The sequence below is a fragment of the Drosophila santomea genome, chromosome 2L (assembly GCF_016746245.2).
Source record: "Drosophila santomea strain STO CAGO 1482 chromosome 2L, Prin_Dsan_1.1, whole genome shotgun sequence".
NCBI lineage: Eukaryota > Metazoa > Arthropoda > Insecta > Diptera > Drosophilidae > Drosophila > Drosophila santomea.
This window is the reverse complement of record NC_053016.2, coordinates 40,479-61,065: the sequence shown is the minus strand read 5'-3', so window position 1 is coordinate 61,065 and position 20,587 is coordinate 40,479. Positions and strand designations below refer to the sequence as shown.

The following is a 20,587-nucleotide window of genomic DNA, read 5'->3' as shown; positions in this document are numbered from 1 at the left end:
TATGTGACACCGATAACCTATGTATACGCTTTGTCTACACCTAAGAACTAACAATGACATGTTTGGGCTGATGTGGGCTATACTTCAACCTGCATTTAAGAAAACTATAATTTTATTCAATGGTTTATTATTTACTTAGTTAGGTTTTGCCTGATAGCTTTTTAGTGACTAATGAAAGCGAATAAGCATTGAAAAACACACGAACGATTAAATCTTTTACAAAGCGGTATAGCCAGGTACCGAATATTAAATTCGCATAATTTATCGGAGGTTAACTTTAAAGCTGGTGGATAGAATCAATCGAGAAAACCGGATAGAAATATCCCATAATTTAAGTATATGCTAAAAAAGAACTTACGTCGGATCATCGAAAATTCCCAATAAAGGCAGCAGGTGATGTGTACAAATGAAACAAAGTAAGCGGTTCCCCAAAGACGATAGATTAATATGCGTCATCTAATCAACATTTGTCTTGACGATCAGGAGAAGAGCAACACTAACATATCACGTCCTTTAGCAGACATAAGTTTGGTAGGCTTAAATATTTGTTGATATATTTTATATATGTGGCTCTTAAAATTCCTTTTTAAATTTCTTCAAGATTTTCGTGTTTATTTTTTCTTTCGTTTTGATTATTTGTGGCTTGACTTTGACTCATGGCTATATAATCATTGCCTTCACAGTGTTTGTATTGCCAATTAGACATCTTGATTAAAAGCAGTTAATTAAGCTTTGTCGTACCGAACGCGAACGCACGCAGACTGAACTGCCTCACAACACGCAGACACCACAATTTATTAGGTTAATGTCTTTTGTAGGAGCTCCCCCGGTTCCAATGCTGTTTAAATCTAAACATATCGGAGCACTTATCTTGAATTCTTAGGCTTTTAAGGTTTCCTTGTCGTGTATGTTCCTCCGAGAACTCTTCTTAAAAAAAAATAGAAATAATATTTATTGTTTAATTGCAACTACTAAAAGCGTTTTCGGATTTTTAAGGCCCTAGCAGTTAAGCAAATGATACTTTCCTCCTCAGTGTCATGGCCACCAGCATTTACCATCTCGTAACATCACCATTGCACCCAGTCACCAGGTGCTGTTAAAATGCCACTTTATCGCTTTGCCTGTTTTCGCTTTTCAATATTTGTTCGTTTTCTGTGCATGTTTGTTGCTAGTATATGTACTAGTGATGCAGCTTTTACTGACTACTTTTTCCTTCCCAATGGTTCAAGTTCAACGACATGGAGTACAAGGTGGCGATTCTGTCGGCAAGTTGACATCTTCCAGAGCGGAAACATTTAACCAGCTGTTTTCCAGAAGGGAATATCTTAGAAATTGCAGCATTTAAATACTAGGACTCTTATTAACTCCGTCCAAAAAAACAAAGATGGTATGATTGATCATCATTTTAATAGTTAAATGAATGTAAATAATAAATTTAGGAATGCAATCGTTTTTTAGATTTATATTTACCCTTTGGCTGCAAAAGGTGAAGGTCACCTGAAGCTGTTAGCGAAGATTTTTTGTGCTGACACAGCACTAATGTAAATCATCGTGGATCGGCTGTTCGTCAGATTGATTCGCTTTTTGTTTCTCTTAACTGTTGGTCGGATTAATATTTTTAATTATAGTACATAGTGGCAGTTCACCCTCAGTAGCATAAGCAGCTGAACAAGCCCTGCACAAGCCGAGACAAGTGCTCTGCTCATTACCATATTTAGCCGTTGAATGAAGACCTAGCCTTGGCATCGTTTCGTCAGAAAAAGAGAACCTAGTCTGGCTCCCAGCTACCAAAACACAGATAGAATCGAGAACAATCACCAAAGAATACATGAAACGAGAACTTTTAAGCCACGATCTGACTGAGGGATATGTTTTCTTTTACCAACTATATCTATATAAGCCTGCAGCATATAGTTGGTAAAGTTGGTGCAACGAAGGTGAGCAAAAATAATGGCATTTAGACAGACAGCTTAGTCTTGCTGGCAAGTACTCGGTGGAAAAGAGCAATGCAGCTGCAGCTGGCTGTGAACTGTTTTAACGACATTGTGGAGACCTGGTTTTAATTGGTTCGCATTATTTGTAAACCACCAGCCAGTTATAATAAGTTAGATAGAGCGGGCACTCCCTCAAGCTTCTTACTTAGCTATGCTTCGGAGCATACACGTTAAGCTTTAACTCACTGCACCGCCTTGCAAGCAATTGATTATAGGTATGTCTCAATTCAGAAAATTTGCCATAATCAAATAGAATTCCAATTGAAGCTGCATGTTTTAGTGTTGCTGCTAGGAAAAATGTCAAGTCGACTCGAACATCTTGATTTATATACCCTTGCAGTAATTATTTATGTACAAAACTGCTGCTTATCGAATAAAAGCGGTTTGCGATAAAAGGAAGATTATGTACAATATGGATTTTTTTCTAAGTTTAAAAAAGTTTAAGATTAAGATATTAGTTTTAGTAGAAACGGATTGACGGACTGAAATCTATTTACCCACTGTATTCATTGAAATCACAATAGTCGAAGGCAGATTTGTAAGTAAAATACGAATAAAAAACTGGAAAATCCAATCTGATGAACTTAATTATTTCCAGCTCCATTTGATTTTATTAGCCAGATGTAATTCTACTCGACTCGACATTGTTCTTTTTTGCTGCTATAATTGTTTGCGTTGTCTAAAAAAGCGTATTTCATTGTATTGTTTGGCTAAGCCCAGACCAGATCAGACGCCGACGCAGGTCTGCATAGAAACCATAATGGCTATAGCTTTTTATTCATAAGCTGCACATAGGCGGTTGTTCGTTTCTCTTGCGCAACAAGCAGTCGCGAAGCTGCCATTTATAGACCGCAGCAGCTGGCAGACACGCCAGGGCGTTAAGTGACCCTGAATTAGTTTCTAGCTTGAGTTTTAAGCACTGATGTAGTATTGTAAATGTGGCTTTTACTTTTCGTTTTATAGCCAAATAGTCTTAAATGCATCGTACTACAGAACGTAAATTGCTGCAAAACTATTTAAATGCTATGCTACAAATCATGGGAGTAAGGCAAATTCCGATAGGTTGTCGAAGTTAAGCTGCTGAAGGTATTGTATATTTTTTCGTACTGAGCCTGAAAAGTCTTTAGCTTTTGGGGCACACCCAAAATATGCCTAGACCAGACCACCACAAAGGCCGACAAAACGCTCACTTTTAGATTGTAATCCCAAGTCACCAGCTTAGGAATACTGTCATTGCATTTGTATTTGGCACAAGCAATTGCTGTGTCTAATTTATGTGAAAATATAGGACATTGTATATAGAATATAGAGCATATTCAAAATAAAAAAACACCTTTGATCTAAACTTAAATCGGTGAATAGATGTTTGTCGGGGCTTTAAAAACTGATCGTATATAGCAACTACTTCTCGTTAGCAAAACGTCTTGGCCCCAATGTTCCAGCATGGGATGGGCTGGACAAGGCTGGGTGTGGCAAACTCATTTGTTTTCCACACCGGAGGCCTTCGAGTGGTGGCCTTTTCTTTGCTATATATTAACTGAGGGGCTAGGAAAATTCAAAAGCTGACCGGTATCTTATAGTCGAGGAAATAGACTATAGCGTTCTTTCTTGTTTCAATTTTGAATGCATGAAAAACTGTTTTTATTTCTTAAAAGAGCACATGGAGGTTTCCATGAGAAATGCCGATGCAAACATTGTGCTTGCTATATCAGAGACCAGAGGCAAGAGTTCCCAGCTTTAAGCTGTCGGATGCGGACCGAGTTTGCGACCGTGCGAATTTGAAGTTACTTATACCCTGGAACTGAGGTTCGGGAATGTTAATAAAAACTGTAATATCGTGCAGTGAGTGTACTGCTCACGGTTGCAACAAGAGCCCCACCAACTGCCTGGCCATGTGCTTACATCAGTTTGCACCAAATCGCACAGCAGACATCGATTAATGCCTGGTGTTCGACTGTATTTATTTTAATACCAAAAAGCCCTAAGCTGCTTCAGCTTTGCCTGGAGGTCCAGGTTTTAAGACTGAATGCACCGGCATAGCGAACGACAATGCCCACGCACTCTTTGAGCAGTCAGTTAAGTGTAGCAGCATTCAGGAAAAAATCTCGCAGTGGGTCGCAGACACATGTGCTTTTCGATAGCCGAATATGCACTACCTATTTTTGGGTGAGCACGAACTGGCCAATCTTTAGCTGCGTGCTCTCCTAGCCGATTCGCTCGGGATTTAATTGTCTTGGGTCTTCACCTCAATTCTTCCAGTGCAGAGGAAAACTGTGTCTGCAGCGGGTGTTTTCCGGGTGAACTGAATTACAAATAAATAAAGAAGCCTAAAACTCAACACAACCCGTCCTATCAAATCGTTATTAGGAGGCATTATTCACTTTCAGTGCATCACGCCAATGCCGGCATGACAAAAAAACTGCAGCCCACAAAGGCAGCGTGTAGCAATGTAAAATTTGGCATCGTCCTCTCGGTTCAATTGTTTGAAAGCTAAAAATGCATATTAGCTATACAGTTATTTTTAAATTGCTTGTGAAAAGCGGAAGCGTCGAACAATAAGCGGAACTCTACGCCCAGCTGAAAAGTTGAAACTGAGCTGTTCGCCTTGGTTTCAAGAAGCTCGGCAATGTACTGACTATCAGACATTACCAAGGGTCTAACTAATTCAGAATTTAACAGGAACGGAAACTTGACATGGCAAGCGTAAGTTGTAATTCCCTACAAAATTTACAAATTTAAATCTGATTGCAAGAGATTTGAGCAGCTTTGAGATGTTGTTTTTGGGCAGAGACTAACACAATTTTTAATTTTATTTTCTATATTAGTTAAAATATTTTCTGTTGGTACTTTTCAAAATACTAAGATTTTGTCTAAACAAGTAAGACAATCTAAGGCAATAGGCACGTAAAAAGTGTACGACTGCCAGGCAACAACTACATATTTCCGGCACCATGAAGTAGTTTCGCTGTAAACGACCTGTCTTTGGCTTGGATTAGCGGTCTAGGCTGGCCTGGTCATTGTTGCAGTCTACTGTTGCCCTGGAGTTTATCAAATTCATTTAAATTAAAAGAGAAAGGAAAATGGCTATTGCCACAACGGTCTTATGACTGTATGACTCTGCGTCCGTCGAAAATTGGTTGCTGCTCAGTAAATACTGCAGCCCATCTGATATACATACGTCCATACATACATACCTATGTCTGTCTGGTACCTTGACCTGCGAAGAAGTTAAACGAACCGTTATCCGCTGGAGCATGCATTATACCAGCATACCAGCGCATATATACCAGCGACCGGCAGCGGTGCACCGCAAATGCCAGTACACCGCATGCATTCATACGTACATCAACATACATGCATACATTTCATACATACATACATAATTTGAATTTTCCAAACATAAGTAGCAAGAGATTGTCGAAGAATGGATCTGTGGTTTTTTCCTTGCTTATATTTTGACCGTTTCATATGCGTTGCCAAGAATATAAAAAATATATAAATTGCCGGTGTTCTTACTCTTGTTAGCTACTGACGCTCGCTAATTTGGTTATACTGGTTATACAAATCAAATTTCCTAATATGAGCGATGCTGGAAAGCAGAAAAAACAATTGCGATGTAAGTACGATGTAAATAGGAGCATTACCCGTGCCTATGACAAACACAAACTGCCACCTAATGCGACGACCGTGCAATAGCAGTATATCGCCCTCGAAGCGTTTTACAACATCAAAATTACTTTCCAATTTATGAAGCAAGTCCAGCTTTGCCGTTGGTCTAGTTATCCGAGTTTCTATTCCCAGTCCGAGGTAGCACTCAGTCCGTGCTCTACATAGATTGATATAGTCACTGCCCGGCCACTTATTTTGTAAAGTATCCGTTCCGTCTCCAGTATGGATTGTGGTTGGTTAGCTAGTATAGAGCATACTAGGTATGACTGCCTTATTGCCAATGCGACACACGAACCGCGGACATTGCACAGCACATAAATCGCAGTTGCAGTTACACAAAGCGAAAGTGATCAAATTTAAAGAGGGCGTGGTAAACCTAGTACCTCTATGTAGCGTTGTCGCTGTCGTTGCAGTCGCATGGTCTAACTACAGCCTGTAGCAAAAAGATCTCAGATACTTACACACACAGTGGAGCAGCACGAATGTCTCGTTCACCAGCGTGTTGTGTATCTGACGGTTATGCAACATTCTCGGTTTGACCCACTTTCGGTCCGTTTACTTTAGGTCTTTGTCGCCAATGCTGGCCAGCATTCACTTTTAGGCAGCTCAAATGCAAACTATGGCCAGAAATAATTTTGGAATCCCTAGAACAACCCATTGACTCAATTAGGAACCTGGCGCATTTAAAGTTTAGAGCAGTCCAAGGGAAAACGGAAAGCTCTTACGAATGCTATACATATATCGAAAAAATTTGAAAGTTAGCTGCCAATTACCATTTTGAAAAGTTGCCCAGTTGATAATAACGTGTGCCACAAGAGTCATATTGCCAGTCATAACGAGTGCACATACTGGCCGGCTTGTCGCACTCAACTTAAAGCCGTGCTGCGTGCCAGCAAAGTCTAGTTTTTTAACATGTCTGCTTGCTGACATGGTACAGGTGGCCGTTGCATATGACTAAGTCTATTAAAAATCGGCCCAAACACTATGTTATTAATTCACCCCGTTTTAGCTAAATCCTTATAGTAGCTGTAAGGGCACAGGCTTGCAGGTATAAATAAAGATAAAAGTACCCTTATCTAAGTCAGCCATTAACTGAGTATAGGCAGAATCAGGCGTGGAAACTAGGCCCACAATGTCATCTTCTAACACGTAGACATTAGTTCATATTAACGCTAGAAATTTCCTACTACCCAACCGCTCTCTGTTTTCTTTGCACCAAGAAAACTTTGCTGTGCACAAAGTACTTATGTTTATCCGCCGACACAGCTTTTTAGTTGGCCTGTAAACTGGAGCATTCTCTCCCAAAAATTGTTAGGAGGAAAACCAAGCCACTGCTGCGTTACAGTAGAAAGTATATTTTCGATTGTTCGAGTATGAGTGGCCACATAAAGCCAGTCGATTGGCTAGTTGCATAACAGTCAAAAAGCGCTTCATGCCGGAGCTTCGCTTAGTATTTGAATGTTGCCCACAGCTACGAAAAGAAAAGTACCCGGGCGAGGGGCGTGGGGCAAGAGTAAGAGGTGGATATTTCCTGTTTTGTTTCTCTTTAGGCACACTGCTGCTATTCACTTTTATTTGTTACAATCTAAGACTCCTATCTCCTATATCAGCAATTTTACTGCAAACTTGGTTTACTTTGGTGGCACGAAATGATTTATCTTAAATTAAGACTTTAAACCATTTTCATTTGAGAATCCTTTACTTTTTGTGATGGTTTGTGGCATGACCCGAGCAGAATATGGCATGAATGACATTTATAGACCGGAAAAACTCTAATAAAATGCTCGTTTGTACGGACTAAAATTTTAGAGATTTGGCCAGTCGATGGAAAATAAAAACAAGAGAAACGCAATAGTCGATAGCTCCGACTATCAAATACTCTATACTGGTCACATGTATATCACTCTGGCATCAAGTGATTTATATTTCCATCTGGCGGGTGTGCGTTTAATTTCGAACCGCACCCAGTGAATCGAAAGACTTCGGCAACGAACTACGTTTAATTAAAATTTCAAACGCGTAACACGAAAAAATGAAATTGAGTTATTTATGGAGCCACTCTTATTATTATTATTATTATTAAAATTGCCACATTCATACTTTCTAAACTTTTTTCATTACCCATTTTATAGGTAATAAGAAATTAAGTAAATCAAATAAATTTTAAAACGCTTCCAATTAATAAGTACTTAGAAGTGAAATATATATAATAAATGTCAAAAAAAAATAAATCTACGAAACGTAACTAAACAGATGTATTTAAATGCTTTATGTTATTTAACCTAACTGCCTCTTTTACCAACTGCAGTATTGTCCAATAGCTCATTACAGATGACATAAATAAGATCTCGAGGCAGCGTTTGACGCTGCCGAACGAGGTGGCAATTAGTGCAATGGTTCGCGCCATTTGTCTAAATTTGGCCATGCTATTGGCGGTTACCAATTTTATAGCTTCAGGGGCGATGTTGAAATGCCTCCTTTTCCAGCCATCTTATTGCCTACTATTATGGGGCTAAGCAGCAGTGACACATCTGATACCCACCCTGGGTATCATCACTCATCGTTTAATGTGGTGACAAGCGCTCAATAATACATTGAAGAAATGGCGCATAGACTATCGCCTTGCGCACGAAAACGGTGTATTTAACTAAACTTGATCTCTTAACCTAAACCTTAGAGTCATCACTTTCCATTCACGGCTTCGTTTTATTTATTTAACGAACGGGGACAAATATCGCACAGTTTCATTGGGGTATACATCTCAGCATCTCTAATACAAAACAGTTTGCATAATGATGATCTAAAAATGCCGTAAGTACCAAGTTTTATTGATGCTTCCGACTGACATGAAAGTCAAGTTCATCATCAAACTACGTTTTATGGCTTGCATAGCATACGAAAAGGCCAAGCTGAAGCTGAACCATGGTCGGAATTGTCAGGCTCTGGATTCTGTGTTTATTGCTCGGTTTGCGACACCGTTAGGAGAAAAATCTCGAGCTATGATTCTCCATCAGGTGATGGCGCGAAAATTCAGACAACAGCGTATTCCTTGCAATAAATTAAAGTAGTTATTTGCTCTAGATACACAAATAATGTAGTGAAAATTAAGCGAACACAAGCGACAAATGCCAAACAAAACCAGTCAAGATTGTGGTCGAATTACTGCGCGTTGCGTCACAACAGAGCTGTCAGGCCTCGCTTTGACTCAAGCTTTAGCTTTTGATCTGGCTTCAAAATACAATACGAAGCGTACACAGTAATATTGTGTAGTGGAGCAGAAAGTCGGATTCCATAGCATTCGTAGCGACAGCGCCACAAACCCATAACAGCCAACAGCAAACAATCAGCGACCGTCCTGCCAAGTGGGGCTACCTAATACAAATGTCATCCATGCTGTTGGCAGCTCTAACGCTCTTGCATGGTCAGTTACCATTGGCACGTGATTGGATTTCATTGTCTAACTCCGACGTACAAATGTATTTTAGTGAATATATCGTTAGACTCGGTCAATGTAGCAGACTTTAGTAAATATTCACATCAGAGCAAAGGGCCATAGGCAGATGCATGCTTGATCAATTTTCGGAGCATGGTATCCCAGTTATAGAGTCAACTAAATGCCTGTCTGGAGCCGTGACACATTTTCGCGCAAAGGGATGTATTCTGTCCCTCAATGACCATTTATTTCGTATAACTTCAATAATTTAAATTGTTTTGGTACTCATACTTTAAACATTATTATGTAAAACAAAAGAGAACGCTGTAGTCGAGTTTCTCGACTATCTGATACCCGTTACTTAGCTGGTGGAAGTGCAAAGGAGAAATTTCCACACTGACAGTTTTTGGTGCGGGGTGCTAAATGCTAAAAATATTATTCTAAAATAATTTTTATAATTATATTTTATAATTAAATAATATGAAAAATAATATTAAAATAAGGGGTATACGGGGTTGGTGGTATACGGGGTGCTGGGTGCGGGGTGTGGAGTGCGGGAAGCGGGGTGTGGAGTGCCGGGTGCATATGATTAAATACACGTTTTTTGGCAAAAAGATAAAAATTTACAAGACCAATACAAAAATGAAAAAATATGAAATTTTTTTATCAATTTTTATGCTGGTGCGTGGTGCTGGTGCGGTGTGCGGGGTGTGGGGTGCGGGGTGCGTGGTGTGGGGAGCGGGGAGCGGGGTACATATGATTAAATGCATGTTTTTTGGCAAAACGATAAAAATTTACAAGTCCAATACAAAAATGAACAAATATGAAATTTTTTATCAATTTTTATGCAGGGTGTGGGGTGCGTGGTGCTGGTGCGTGGTGCTGGTGCGGGGTGCGGGGTGTGGGGTGCGTGGTGCGTGGTGTGGGGAGCGGGGTACATATGATTAAATGCATGTTTTTTGGCAAAACGATACAAATTTACAAGTCCAATACAAAAATGAACAAATATGAAAACATTTTTCAAAAGTGAGGGCGTGGCAGTTTTGGGCGGTTTATGGGCGTTAGAGTGTGCGTGGCAACACGAATCGACTTGCGCTGCGTCTATGTCTCTGGGGTCTGTATGCTTAATCTGAACTTTCTAGCTTTTGTAGTTCCTGAGATCTCGACGTTCATATGCACGGATAGACGGTTAGACGGACGGGCGGACATGGCCAGATCGACTCGGCTATTGATCCTGATCAAGAATATATACTTTATATGGTCGGAAACGCTTCCGTTTACCTGTTACAAACTTTTCATCGAATCTAGGATACCCATTTACTCTACGAGTAACGGGTATAAAAAGAAATAGTAAACATGGACACTTCCACTAACAAACATACATTTTCCCGCATCTTCACATCTTTTATAAGCACTGAACTGGCTCGTGAATGCAAAATGTGTACCCAAAAAAAAAGAACATGGTTCAATGTAGTTTTTTTTTCTAGGACCCACAGAGGCACAGAGTAAACGACCCTCACGCGTAACCAGCTCCCGCAGCTTCGGCACCAACGTCAAGCCCAACACCTCCAATGGCCCTAGTTTCGACTGCCCCGAGGAGTTCGGATACTATCCGCACCCATCGGACTGCACCCAGTACTACGTGTGCGTCTTTGGAGGAGCGCTTCTTGAGAGTTGCACTGGTGGCCTGATGTACTCGCACGACCTGCAGACCTGCGACTGGCCGCGAAACGTCGGCTGTGAGTTGGTGGACACATCCTCCGAGCGCAGCCCTGCACAAAGCCAAGCCCAGAGCCAAAGGGAACCCCATGCGCAGCACGTGCCGAGCCGAATACGCTTTGGATCCGCTTTCGGCAGTCAGGGTGGCACGCAGAAGGCGGCCACCGTGCCGCCACAGTACCATCGTTCTCCACCACAGGTAATCCAGGCGCAGGTCCAGAACATACCGCCTCCTCCACCGGAGCTGCGAGTGTCACCAAACCCGGTCATCACGTCGCGTGGCCAACCAAAACCTCTGATCGACTCCCAGGAGGACATTGCAAAGGTAAGTCAAGGATAGATACCACCTTACATTTGGGGGATCCTTTTTTCAAATCGCAATTTTAACTTTCACCGCTTTTGCTAGTTCGATTATACGCTACCATTTGATTGTTGTATGGCTACTTAAGATCAAATCACTAGCAGATTTTTATTTCTTCGTGTATTCGTCAATACGTGGACTGTCTTTAATTTTTCATTTTCTATTTGATTTTTTTCAAACTAAATATGCTTTAAAAACTGAAACAAATCATAAATATTTTATGTAATCTAGCTGTATGCCGATGCGCAGGAATCGTTGCCGCCTGTGGAAGAAGAGGAGTCCGACCGTCAGCAGAGAGTGTATCGAGGCCAACCAAGTACTGTTAGTCAAGTTCAACGCGATCGCGATGGTATTATTCACCAAGCTAGTATAAATTCTATTCCTCAAAGTGGAAAAATCGGATCTTACGCTTTTGGGACCGCCTATAGGTAAGCTGTCATTCCTGCCGCAAGTCTCACTAGATCTCACTATCGTTGCTTTCTAATCGATGACACTACTATATTGATGCTAGTCAACTCAAAATTCTATGCAACTCATTATGTTACATGCTCTTTTCTCTCATACAACGCATACTGCGCTATCTTTTTGCACCAACCGACACCGACACATCTACATTCCGACTTAAACTCCGGACAACCATAACGCTTTTGGAAAAAACACTGTACACGAACAGCGAAAACCTGCAGGACGACCAGACGATCGAACTGTCCCACAACCGACTTGATGAAAATAGGCAGCGCAATCGCCGCGACCTTAGTGCCCAGCCGACGAAAATTTCCGGTAAGGAACCTACAGCAGAAAAAAATCACAAGAACTCAAATTGTTCAAGCGATGTATTGGAGCATGACAGTCTAATCGGGCTCTCTGTTTGTACTGAGACTTCAAATAACTCAAACAGTTCACAAGAACGCTTAGAAGATAATGCGCCGGCAGCTAGTGGGCTGCGTAAATACTCTTCAAAAATCCCTCAGCTAAAGAGCGAAACCGCAATGGAATTCGACTACGAACAAATTCCTGGCGAAGACAGCCAGTTGATGGAAGGACATGGAGACGAGGATGATGTGGCCACGGGTGAGTCGAAGAGACGACCGCGCCAGTTGCGACCCATTTCTCATACATCATTGAAGTGGCCGGGCCAAAACTACCGCGCCATTGACGCACCCCCTTCCCCACCGATTTCTCAGCAAACGGGATACAGCTTTGGAAGCTATAATCCATACCTCACGCCACCCAATCCTGTCCATAACCAACCGCCTTACGGCAACCCCAACTATAATCACCTACCCGGCTACCACTCATACGTGCATCAGCAGCAACAATTGGCTTCCGCTGGTCCACTCACTCAGAAAAAGCAGAAAGTGGCCTACACCGGCTACAATCTGTCTTTGCCTCCACCATCGCTGGAGGATGACTTTCGTCCCATTGCGGGCAACTACTACGAAGCTGCCGGTGCAGCTCAAGCTAGTCCGCGTTCGCCTAACAACCTACAGCACCATTCTAACGCTGGCGACCTACTTCCTTATCTGATACAACAGTTGAAGGAGCTAAAAGAACAGCGCAAGCACCTTCAGAGTGATAACTTTGCGTACTTCCGATTGGAAAATCAGCCAGTGAGCCCGGTTCCCACTCATGGAGTCACACCCGTACCCACAATTAGCACCACTTACTACTCCCCAGTAGACCCGTCAAAGATGTCACAACAGGTTACACCAAGCGGTCAGTACAGCACAATGGGCGGATTCTACAACAACCAAAAACCTGGTCAAACCCCCTTAAATCCCAACTATCCCGGAAAGTTGGTATCCCAGTATAGTATTGCCTCTAACGGACATGGCAGCACGACGGAGAGCAACTACTTTCAATACAATATTGTTGCTAACCAAAAGATGAAAGGTGTCTTTAGCACCGCTCCGCCAAACCAGATCGGCCATTCTGCAGTTAAAGTTACGCCACCAGTCACGCCGCTGCAGGTGACTCAGAGTATTAACGTGGTGTCTGCCCCAAATTTGGCCTACAAAATACCTAATCGTCTGCAGCAAGCCCCACTTTATGACTTCTCACACCTTCCCGTAGGTATTAGCTACGCCAACAACAGCACTATTCCAGAATCCTACCAAACTTTCACAAAGTCTGTCAGCACATCAGAAACGCTGCTGCCAGATGTGCCCACTACAACGCCTAAGTCAAAGCTCACAAACTTTCAGTTTGACATCAACGAGTTCATGGCTAATCTTAAGGACAGCGATTTGGCCAGTGTCAACCCGGCCGTAAATCCGTTGATCAAGTATTTTAAAGAGTTAAGTACCGACGACAACGGAAATACAAATGTGCCCAATCCGATAGTTGGTCGACGCCCCGTAACTGGCAGTACCAGCACCTTGAACAACACAGCTACGACCACCCAGGAAGCCATCACGCCGAACCCACCAGCGTCCAAAAATCGGATAAGACCCGAGCCGACACCACCGACACGAAGCACTCCCACTACAATTAGGACTCTGAAAGGCTACGAAAACTTCATAAAGGGCATACAGAACCAACTCAACGCGCGAAACTCTAGCCAAAGTCCCGCCTACAGCACATCAACCACTTCTATGCGAATGCCAACCACCACGACCATCAAGAGCGTCGACTATTATGACGAGGATTACGAAGAGGATGAAGACATATTGCCTCCGTCTCAAATGCCCCCTTATATGCCAGTGTCCGAGACCATGGCCCCTCCCCGCCGAAATTTGGCTACGGCAAAGCCCAATACTGAGTCGCCAGGAAAGGGGCGAATCAACTTCCAGACGGGCTTCCTAGAGGCAACGACAACTCGACGTCCGTTCCCCAGCTTCACCAAGCTGAACCAAGCAAGTGCTGAAGCCGACGTGCCTTCATTTATCAGCTTTCCCAGTGACATCTTCCAAGAGCTAAAGCAGCGGCTGCCCAAGCTCCCAGAATCCAACACCCCACAATCCAGTTCCAAACTACTTACAACTCCACGCAGTGTGCGCCCAACAGCCCATCCAAGGCCTATCTCCTCCACCACAGAGCAGCAGTCAACTCGAGTGCGTTTTACAACAATCCGACCACGCATACGAGGACAACAAAAATGGATGACGGCTTCTCCAGTCCATGAACAAAAGGAAATAAATAACCATACTGAAAACAGTCCCGTTGTCTTAAGCTCAAGCAAGCAAAGCAATCCGGGCGGCCTCCCACTGAACTCAATACATGCCGGCTCAAGCCCAGAAAGACACAGGTAGCTATACGAGCCGACACAAATCCCTGATAGTTGAATTACAGAGTGCCGCTACACAGATACACAAGAATTTAATGAATACGGAAAACAAGTGTTCTATGTACATATACCATATATTCTACATCGGTCCACCCACTCGGCGGCAACACCGTTTATACGTATACGATAAGACCCACTACTAAGCAATTCCACGTAACGAAATTATCAAGCTGTACAGTTGACTAAACAAATGTTGTGGACTGGGCTCCTTTAACTCTAACCATAACTCTAAAACTAATCCCAGCTAATTTCTTGTGCTAATCACTTTCAGTTATTTTTTCCATCTTCCATCTTTGGTACTCATTATTTGTAGAACTTTTTGTTCTCATTTTACATTTATCTTTCTTGTTTACACACACAACATTAGTTTCTCATTAATGTACCCAATTACATATTGTGAATTTTTGCCAATGTATATAATATTAGCTATTTATTCGATAACTCTACTCTCACAAATCATCAACAACCAATACAACCACTTGAACAGAGTTGAGTCGTCTTCACCGTCATCGCTAGGGGCTCCGCAACCCGCTAATATATTTGTACAGCCCACGCCAGCAGCTCCACCGCAACAGTTAGAGCCCAATCGTAACTACTATAATGCATCCACATTCAATCATGGGGGCAGCTACCAACCACAGCAGCAACACCAGCAACACCAGCAACAACAGCTACAGCCAACACCATTCCAACAAGCGCCACCACAAGAACAACATCAGCAGCAGGCACAAGCCCCAACACATCCCTATGACTCATCCTATTATTCGGTTTATGACGACGATATCGATTTATATAGGGATATAGAGTACCAACAGCAGCAGCCACAGGAGCAGCAGCAAGCACCTACCCCCCAGTATCAGTCAACAGTGCGCCAGCAGCAGCCCCACGCAACATACCGCCCCTTAGAGCTCTCGGCCACTCCGAAGCCCCCCTCTTACGCCAACCAGCCAGCATACGTCTCGGACTATGACGAGGATATTAATGGTCAGGTAAAAAATAACCTATATAAGTATCTTTTATACTGCCACTTTAAATTACGGTTTCATGTCTTTTTAGATTGAGCAGGATAATGCGTACGATCAGCCCACACGTGCTCCTCAAAGGTAAGACATTTCAATAGAATGCTTTGAAACCGCGGCATTCTTTAAGTTAAAGTCATTATAAAAGAGATCATCCACGAAAAAACTCAATCACACAAAAACAGTCAGCCTTGCAGAGCATAAGAAGGTCCTGCAATGAGAAGTGTCCCTTAGACCTCGTCCCGCAATGTAGTTAGAGCCCCAGCAAGTGTAAAACTACACCTTCCCACTACACATGCATCAAAATTTTTACACAACCTCCAAGACAATACGTATCCACCCAACCACAATACATTTATCTATCAGGGCAGAACATGTGGTCATACAAAAACTGGATACCCCGGCCAGGCACTCGAGCACACTCACTCTAACGACGCCCGCATCCCCACCGGAAGATCCCACATACTACGAAAGGATAACTACGCCCTATGCTCCGAAGCGCGGGCCTGTCGACTACGCCTATGGGTCGGCAGAAGACTACGACCAGAGCGAGCGTACACTCACTGGAGTCAAGGCAAGGCCCCATACCGGTACGGATGGCTCTGACCTGATTGCCAATGTTGTGGGACATACCGAAAAGACCACCGCGACGCCACCAACACGATCGCAGAACACGAAGACGACTCCGCCAAATACCAGAAGCCATGCAAGGATTTCCAATACGACCACACAAGCTGTTACGTTTACACAGTCCTCAACAATAACAAGCACATCAACATATTCTCCAACGACAACATCAAAACTTGCAAGGTATTTTACCTATTCATTGCAATCGCGCTCTGAAACAACATCTGAACAAAAGTATCTTTTTACGTAATCGCGGCTCAGTCATAAGCCGATTTTCGTATAGCTTGTAATATATCATACTTACATACCACGTGCAGCTTAAAATTTTGGCTATCACACAGTTACACTCTTATAGCAAAGTTATGCATTTTTTTACAAGTTTTACATTCAAATTGATATCTACAGCATCAGCGAAGTTGCATCGGAATTTAAAACATTTTGATATACCTATTCGTTGCGTCGTGACAAGGTTCTAAAGCTATGCTGACTGTTTAGACACATATGTTACGTTATTTCTTTTTTGATTCTCCTTTTAATATGATTAAGTACTCACATACATTGCATGACTATTCATAATATAATGGTTAGGTGATGCGAAATATAGGTACGCATGAGCATGCTTCTATTCGTAAAAGGCAGGCGTCTCAGATTGCAGCCCAAGTGAAAACCAAAATGATAACCAAAAACCGAAAAGAATTAAAAAATCTGAGAACCAAAAGGCTAGGCAAATAGGTCACTCTATACGTATACGTATAAAAACGTTACTAACACTTATGTGATTACTTATTCCAATACACGTCTCTTCAACAGCTCGAAAGCGCATGCAAATAAGTCATATAAACAACATATTCCTGACAAGTCAAAAACAACTACAAAAGCTTCCAGTACCTCTCATACGACCACGACCAGCTCCACACCTTTCCCAAATTACCTTACTTATAGTTCAAATCCTTTTCTCAAATCGAAACTACAACACGTTGCTAAATCATTGGCAAGGCTAGTCTCAAGCAGTCAACCTAGGACAAATTTCACCAGTTACCCTCAAGCTCAGAACCTTACAAACTCTCCTCGCCAGTCCACAAGTTCGGAATCAATCCCTGATAAAGTTACCGTTCCCGCTCAAATTATTGCCCTAATTCCCCCACCCACCACCACGCAAAGGCCCCTGGTAAAGGACAGCTCCGGTAATAACAACCTGGAGAACGTTGAGGCTGTCTTTGACGAGAGTCACACAATTAATCAGACGGTTAAACTGCCCAAGAGTCGCTCCTTTGAAACCAGCACATCGGCAAAGTTCCTAGATTTTATTAATGCCGCCGCGTATGGTACAAGCCCGAGTGGCAATCGTCTGAATGAAGTGCCAGATAAACTTGTTAACAGGGATATTTCTTTTCGAGACAAGGACATCTCGTACGAGTCGAGCTCACGGAAACCGGAGCCCCTGTCCAAATATTTTCAGAAATACGTCGATTCTGATGTGCCTCCACAAAGTTTTAAAGTTCCCACAAACATTGGAGTGCGATTGCCGACGGAAGAAATGGAAAGCGCAAGCACAACGCGACCAAGTAAGCCCATACAATATAGTCTTCAAAGTGGATCGCAAGGTTTTAGTTTGCGTGCCGAGCTAAGAGAACGTAATGTGTCGGATCCAATAATTGCAAGGACGAATAGTTTTTCCTCCACCACAACCACAACTAGCCCAAAAACACTGGCTGACTTATTTCAGCAGTACGTGGACATCAAACCTACAACATACGCTCCACCTCTTCTCATTTGGCGTAGTGGAAGACCAGTCATTCAACAGGCCCATCATAGACCTACAGTCGCAAGTTCCAGCACATCTACTAGTGTCACTACAACTACATCTGCTCCTACAACTTCTAAAGATGAAGTCGAATCCAGCAGCACTAGCAGGGCCATTACCGCATCAAAATCGGTGGCTCAGCCTAGCCGAGAACTAGATTTTCTACCAAGACCGAATTATATGGCACGTTCCGGTTATTTAAAAAACAGCCCAAATCGAGTAACAGCCAACCCTGCGATGAATTTTGTATCACCGTACAAAAGCCTAGAGAACTTGCTTCATGAAGAACGCCAGCACCAGCATCACCATCTGCGGACAACCACTAGACCCCGCTACACAAATGCACCTGCCTTTCCGGAGTTCCTCCAGACTACGGCGAAGTCACCAAAGAATCTCTTTATGACGGCGTCTATTAGGAACTCTAGTCAAGATGTTTTGGCCACGATGGAGACCGGAAACGCACGTAACTTCAGTGTCAGCGACGCTATACTCAGCACATTCAGTCCTCAGCGTCCTGCTCCAAGTATGCTGCGAACCACTAGCACTACCAGTACCACGACGACAACAACAACAACTACTACGATGAAACCACATCCCCTTGAAAGAACTTCGACTGAGGTTCCAACAACGGTTTCCGCCGTGGTCGCTTCCTCAGCCATCCACATTTCACAGGCCCCAAAGCGTGCCCGTGGGCGCTCTCGATACACGGCGGCCACTTCAAACAGTCTCGGGGACAGCGTGGACGAGCCCACGACTTATGCACCCAAGCTTAGATTGCCCGGCGGATATGATCCCATTCCGTTTCCTAAACGAAAGCCGCAACGAGTGCAAGTGATCGGCAATCAAAGGTCTTTATTGAGTGGACCAACAGCAAAGCAACATGAAAAGTATACGGTATTTAAGGACGCACTGCAAGCCAAAGATTCCGCCCTTAGCGCACCAAATGTTCTTAGCAACTCGCTGAAACATAAACCAATCGAAAATGAAGCTAGCGCTTCGGATGAGCCAAGAGCTGAGGCTTTAATTAGCAAGCCTTTGGAGGCCAGGCATCAGAATGGCATAAACGAAAAAGAAACTGCGATGGACTACAGCTCCACTGAACACGTGGTATCGATAACAGAACGTCCAACTGTCAAGTTCCTTTACTCAAACAAATACCGACAGCAAACTGCGGAGCACACTCTAGCAGACAGTCTTCAGAACTCAGGGTATTTAACATCGCCAAACGGGTCGTTACAGAAGTTCCGATCCGCCAACGTCCTTGACCAACTGAGGCAGTTTCTTTCCGGCAGTGACAGCAACAGCAATAGCGATGAGAGCGGGAATTCCCAATTCGTTGATGAGTACTCACTGCCCGAATTAAGGTCCGCCATCGGTGAGATCAAGCAGCTTTACTTTCCCACCGACCGACCAGTAACGACCACTTTAAAATCAAGCACGTCTACGCTGCATCCTAATACCACGCCTTTTGCGACACTATCTCCAATCCGATCCAAGGCAGAATCCGTTTTGCCCTCTCTTAACATCTTGACCGCTAATTCGATTTCAACAGAAAGAACAACACCAAGCACTCCCGATTTTAGTACCCCTATAACCCTAAAAGCCCCACCAGTTTCTTTGACAACCGCCCCCACTATTCCCACCGCTACAGCTACACCCTCCCCATTTGCACCGCACACTGCGCGCGCTTCGAGGGTGAATAATGTCATTAAGTCGTCGATTGCTGCCGCTGCCCTAGGCCCTAGCACCTCAACCTATCAGCCACCAGTGTCAGCGGGTAAAACCCAAAAGTTCAAAATCGGCTTCGCTACCAACAATAAAAACCACCAACTCCAAACAAGCAGCGTCAACCAAAATGGCCCCGCAGCCTCAGCCTCGGTGAAGTGCTCCGATAGCACACTAAACGCCAAATGCAACGAGATCTCTTCAAGGTATAGATACCCGTATCAAGCAATCTTGCTTTTAAGCTCAGTCGATCTACTATCTCTTTGCTCTCTTTATTCCTTTATTAGAATCACCGTAATTTCGTTTTGAACACAACAAACCAAGCCCCCACTCAACACTGTACTGTTATTATTGTACTGTTTTCAAGCTTTCTCTAGTCTCTCATACCACCCCCATCCACCCACCTCTAATTTACGTACTTATAGTAACTCTTCCATTTGGTTGGTGTTGATTGTTGACTCCCTCGTGTCAACAGTATTCTTTGCTAAACACCCAACACCTATTAAACAGTGTTCGATTTATGTACTTATATGTATATAGTCACAGTGGTGTTCAATTACACAGAAAATCCCCCGGTGACATAATACAAAGACACATAAGTTCTTACTACATTTAAGCTGCTGGGTAAAATGTTGCAAATACTCGTACTTTAGTAAATAAATTGTAGAAATTTGTCATTATTAAATTCCGTCAACCGATAACTTGCTATTCTTATATTCGTACCGGTGATGGACTGTTTAGCATTTCCCTAAAAATGTTATTTTTTTTATTTATTTTATATTTGCATCAATTGGCTTTTTTAATTGTCGAATAGCAATCACATGAGAACTAATAAGTTAAACAATAAAGATATGCATATTACTTTGCTTAAATTTACAATTTGTATTCAGAAAGGATACATTTATTTTAAACCAGAGACTGATAATCCAAATTATTTAAATCATTTTCAG

At 42.8% G+C, this 20,587-nt stretch overlaps 1 protein-coding gene across 15 annotated transcripts in view; it reads left to right on the top strand.

Annotated features, from left to right (window-relative positions):
* LOC120445319 (mucin-5AC) overlaps window positions 1-20,587 on the top strand; it is a 30,899-nt gene that overhangs the window by 6,096 nt on the left and 4,216 nt on the right. For 3 of the 15 annotated variants that reach the window (XM_039625644.1, XM_039625653.2, XM_039625661.2), the window contains exons 3-9: window positions 10,584-11,140; window positions 11,408-11,604; window positions 11,850-14,423; window positions 15,259-15,451; window positions 15,519-15,565; window positions 15,848-16,291; window positions 16,919-19,843. In XM_039625644.1, coding sequence (XP_039481578.1) covers window positions 10,584-11,140; window positions 11,408-11,604; window positions 11,850-14,423; window positions 15,259-15,451; window positions 15,519-15,565; window positions 15,848-16,291; window positions 16,919-19,843 — 6,937 coding nt within the window. Of the gene's footprint in view, window positions 1-10,583; window positions 11,141-11,407; window positions 11,605-11,849; window positions 14,424-14,949; window positions 15,452-15,518; window positions 15,566-15,847; window positions 16,292-16,918; window positions 19,844-20,587 lie in introns of all 15 variants that reach the window. The other 12 variants (XM_039625743.2, XM_039625753.2, XM_039625761.2 and 9 more) reach the window with 8 other exon arrangements.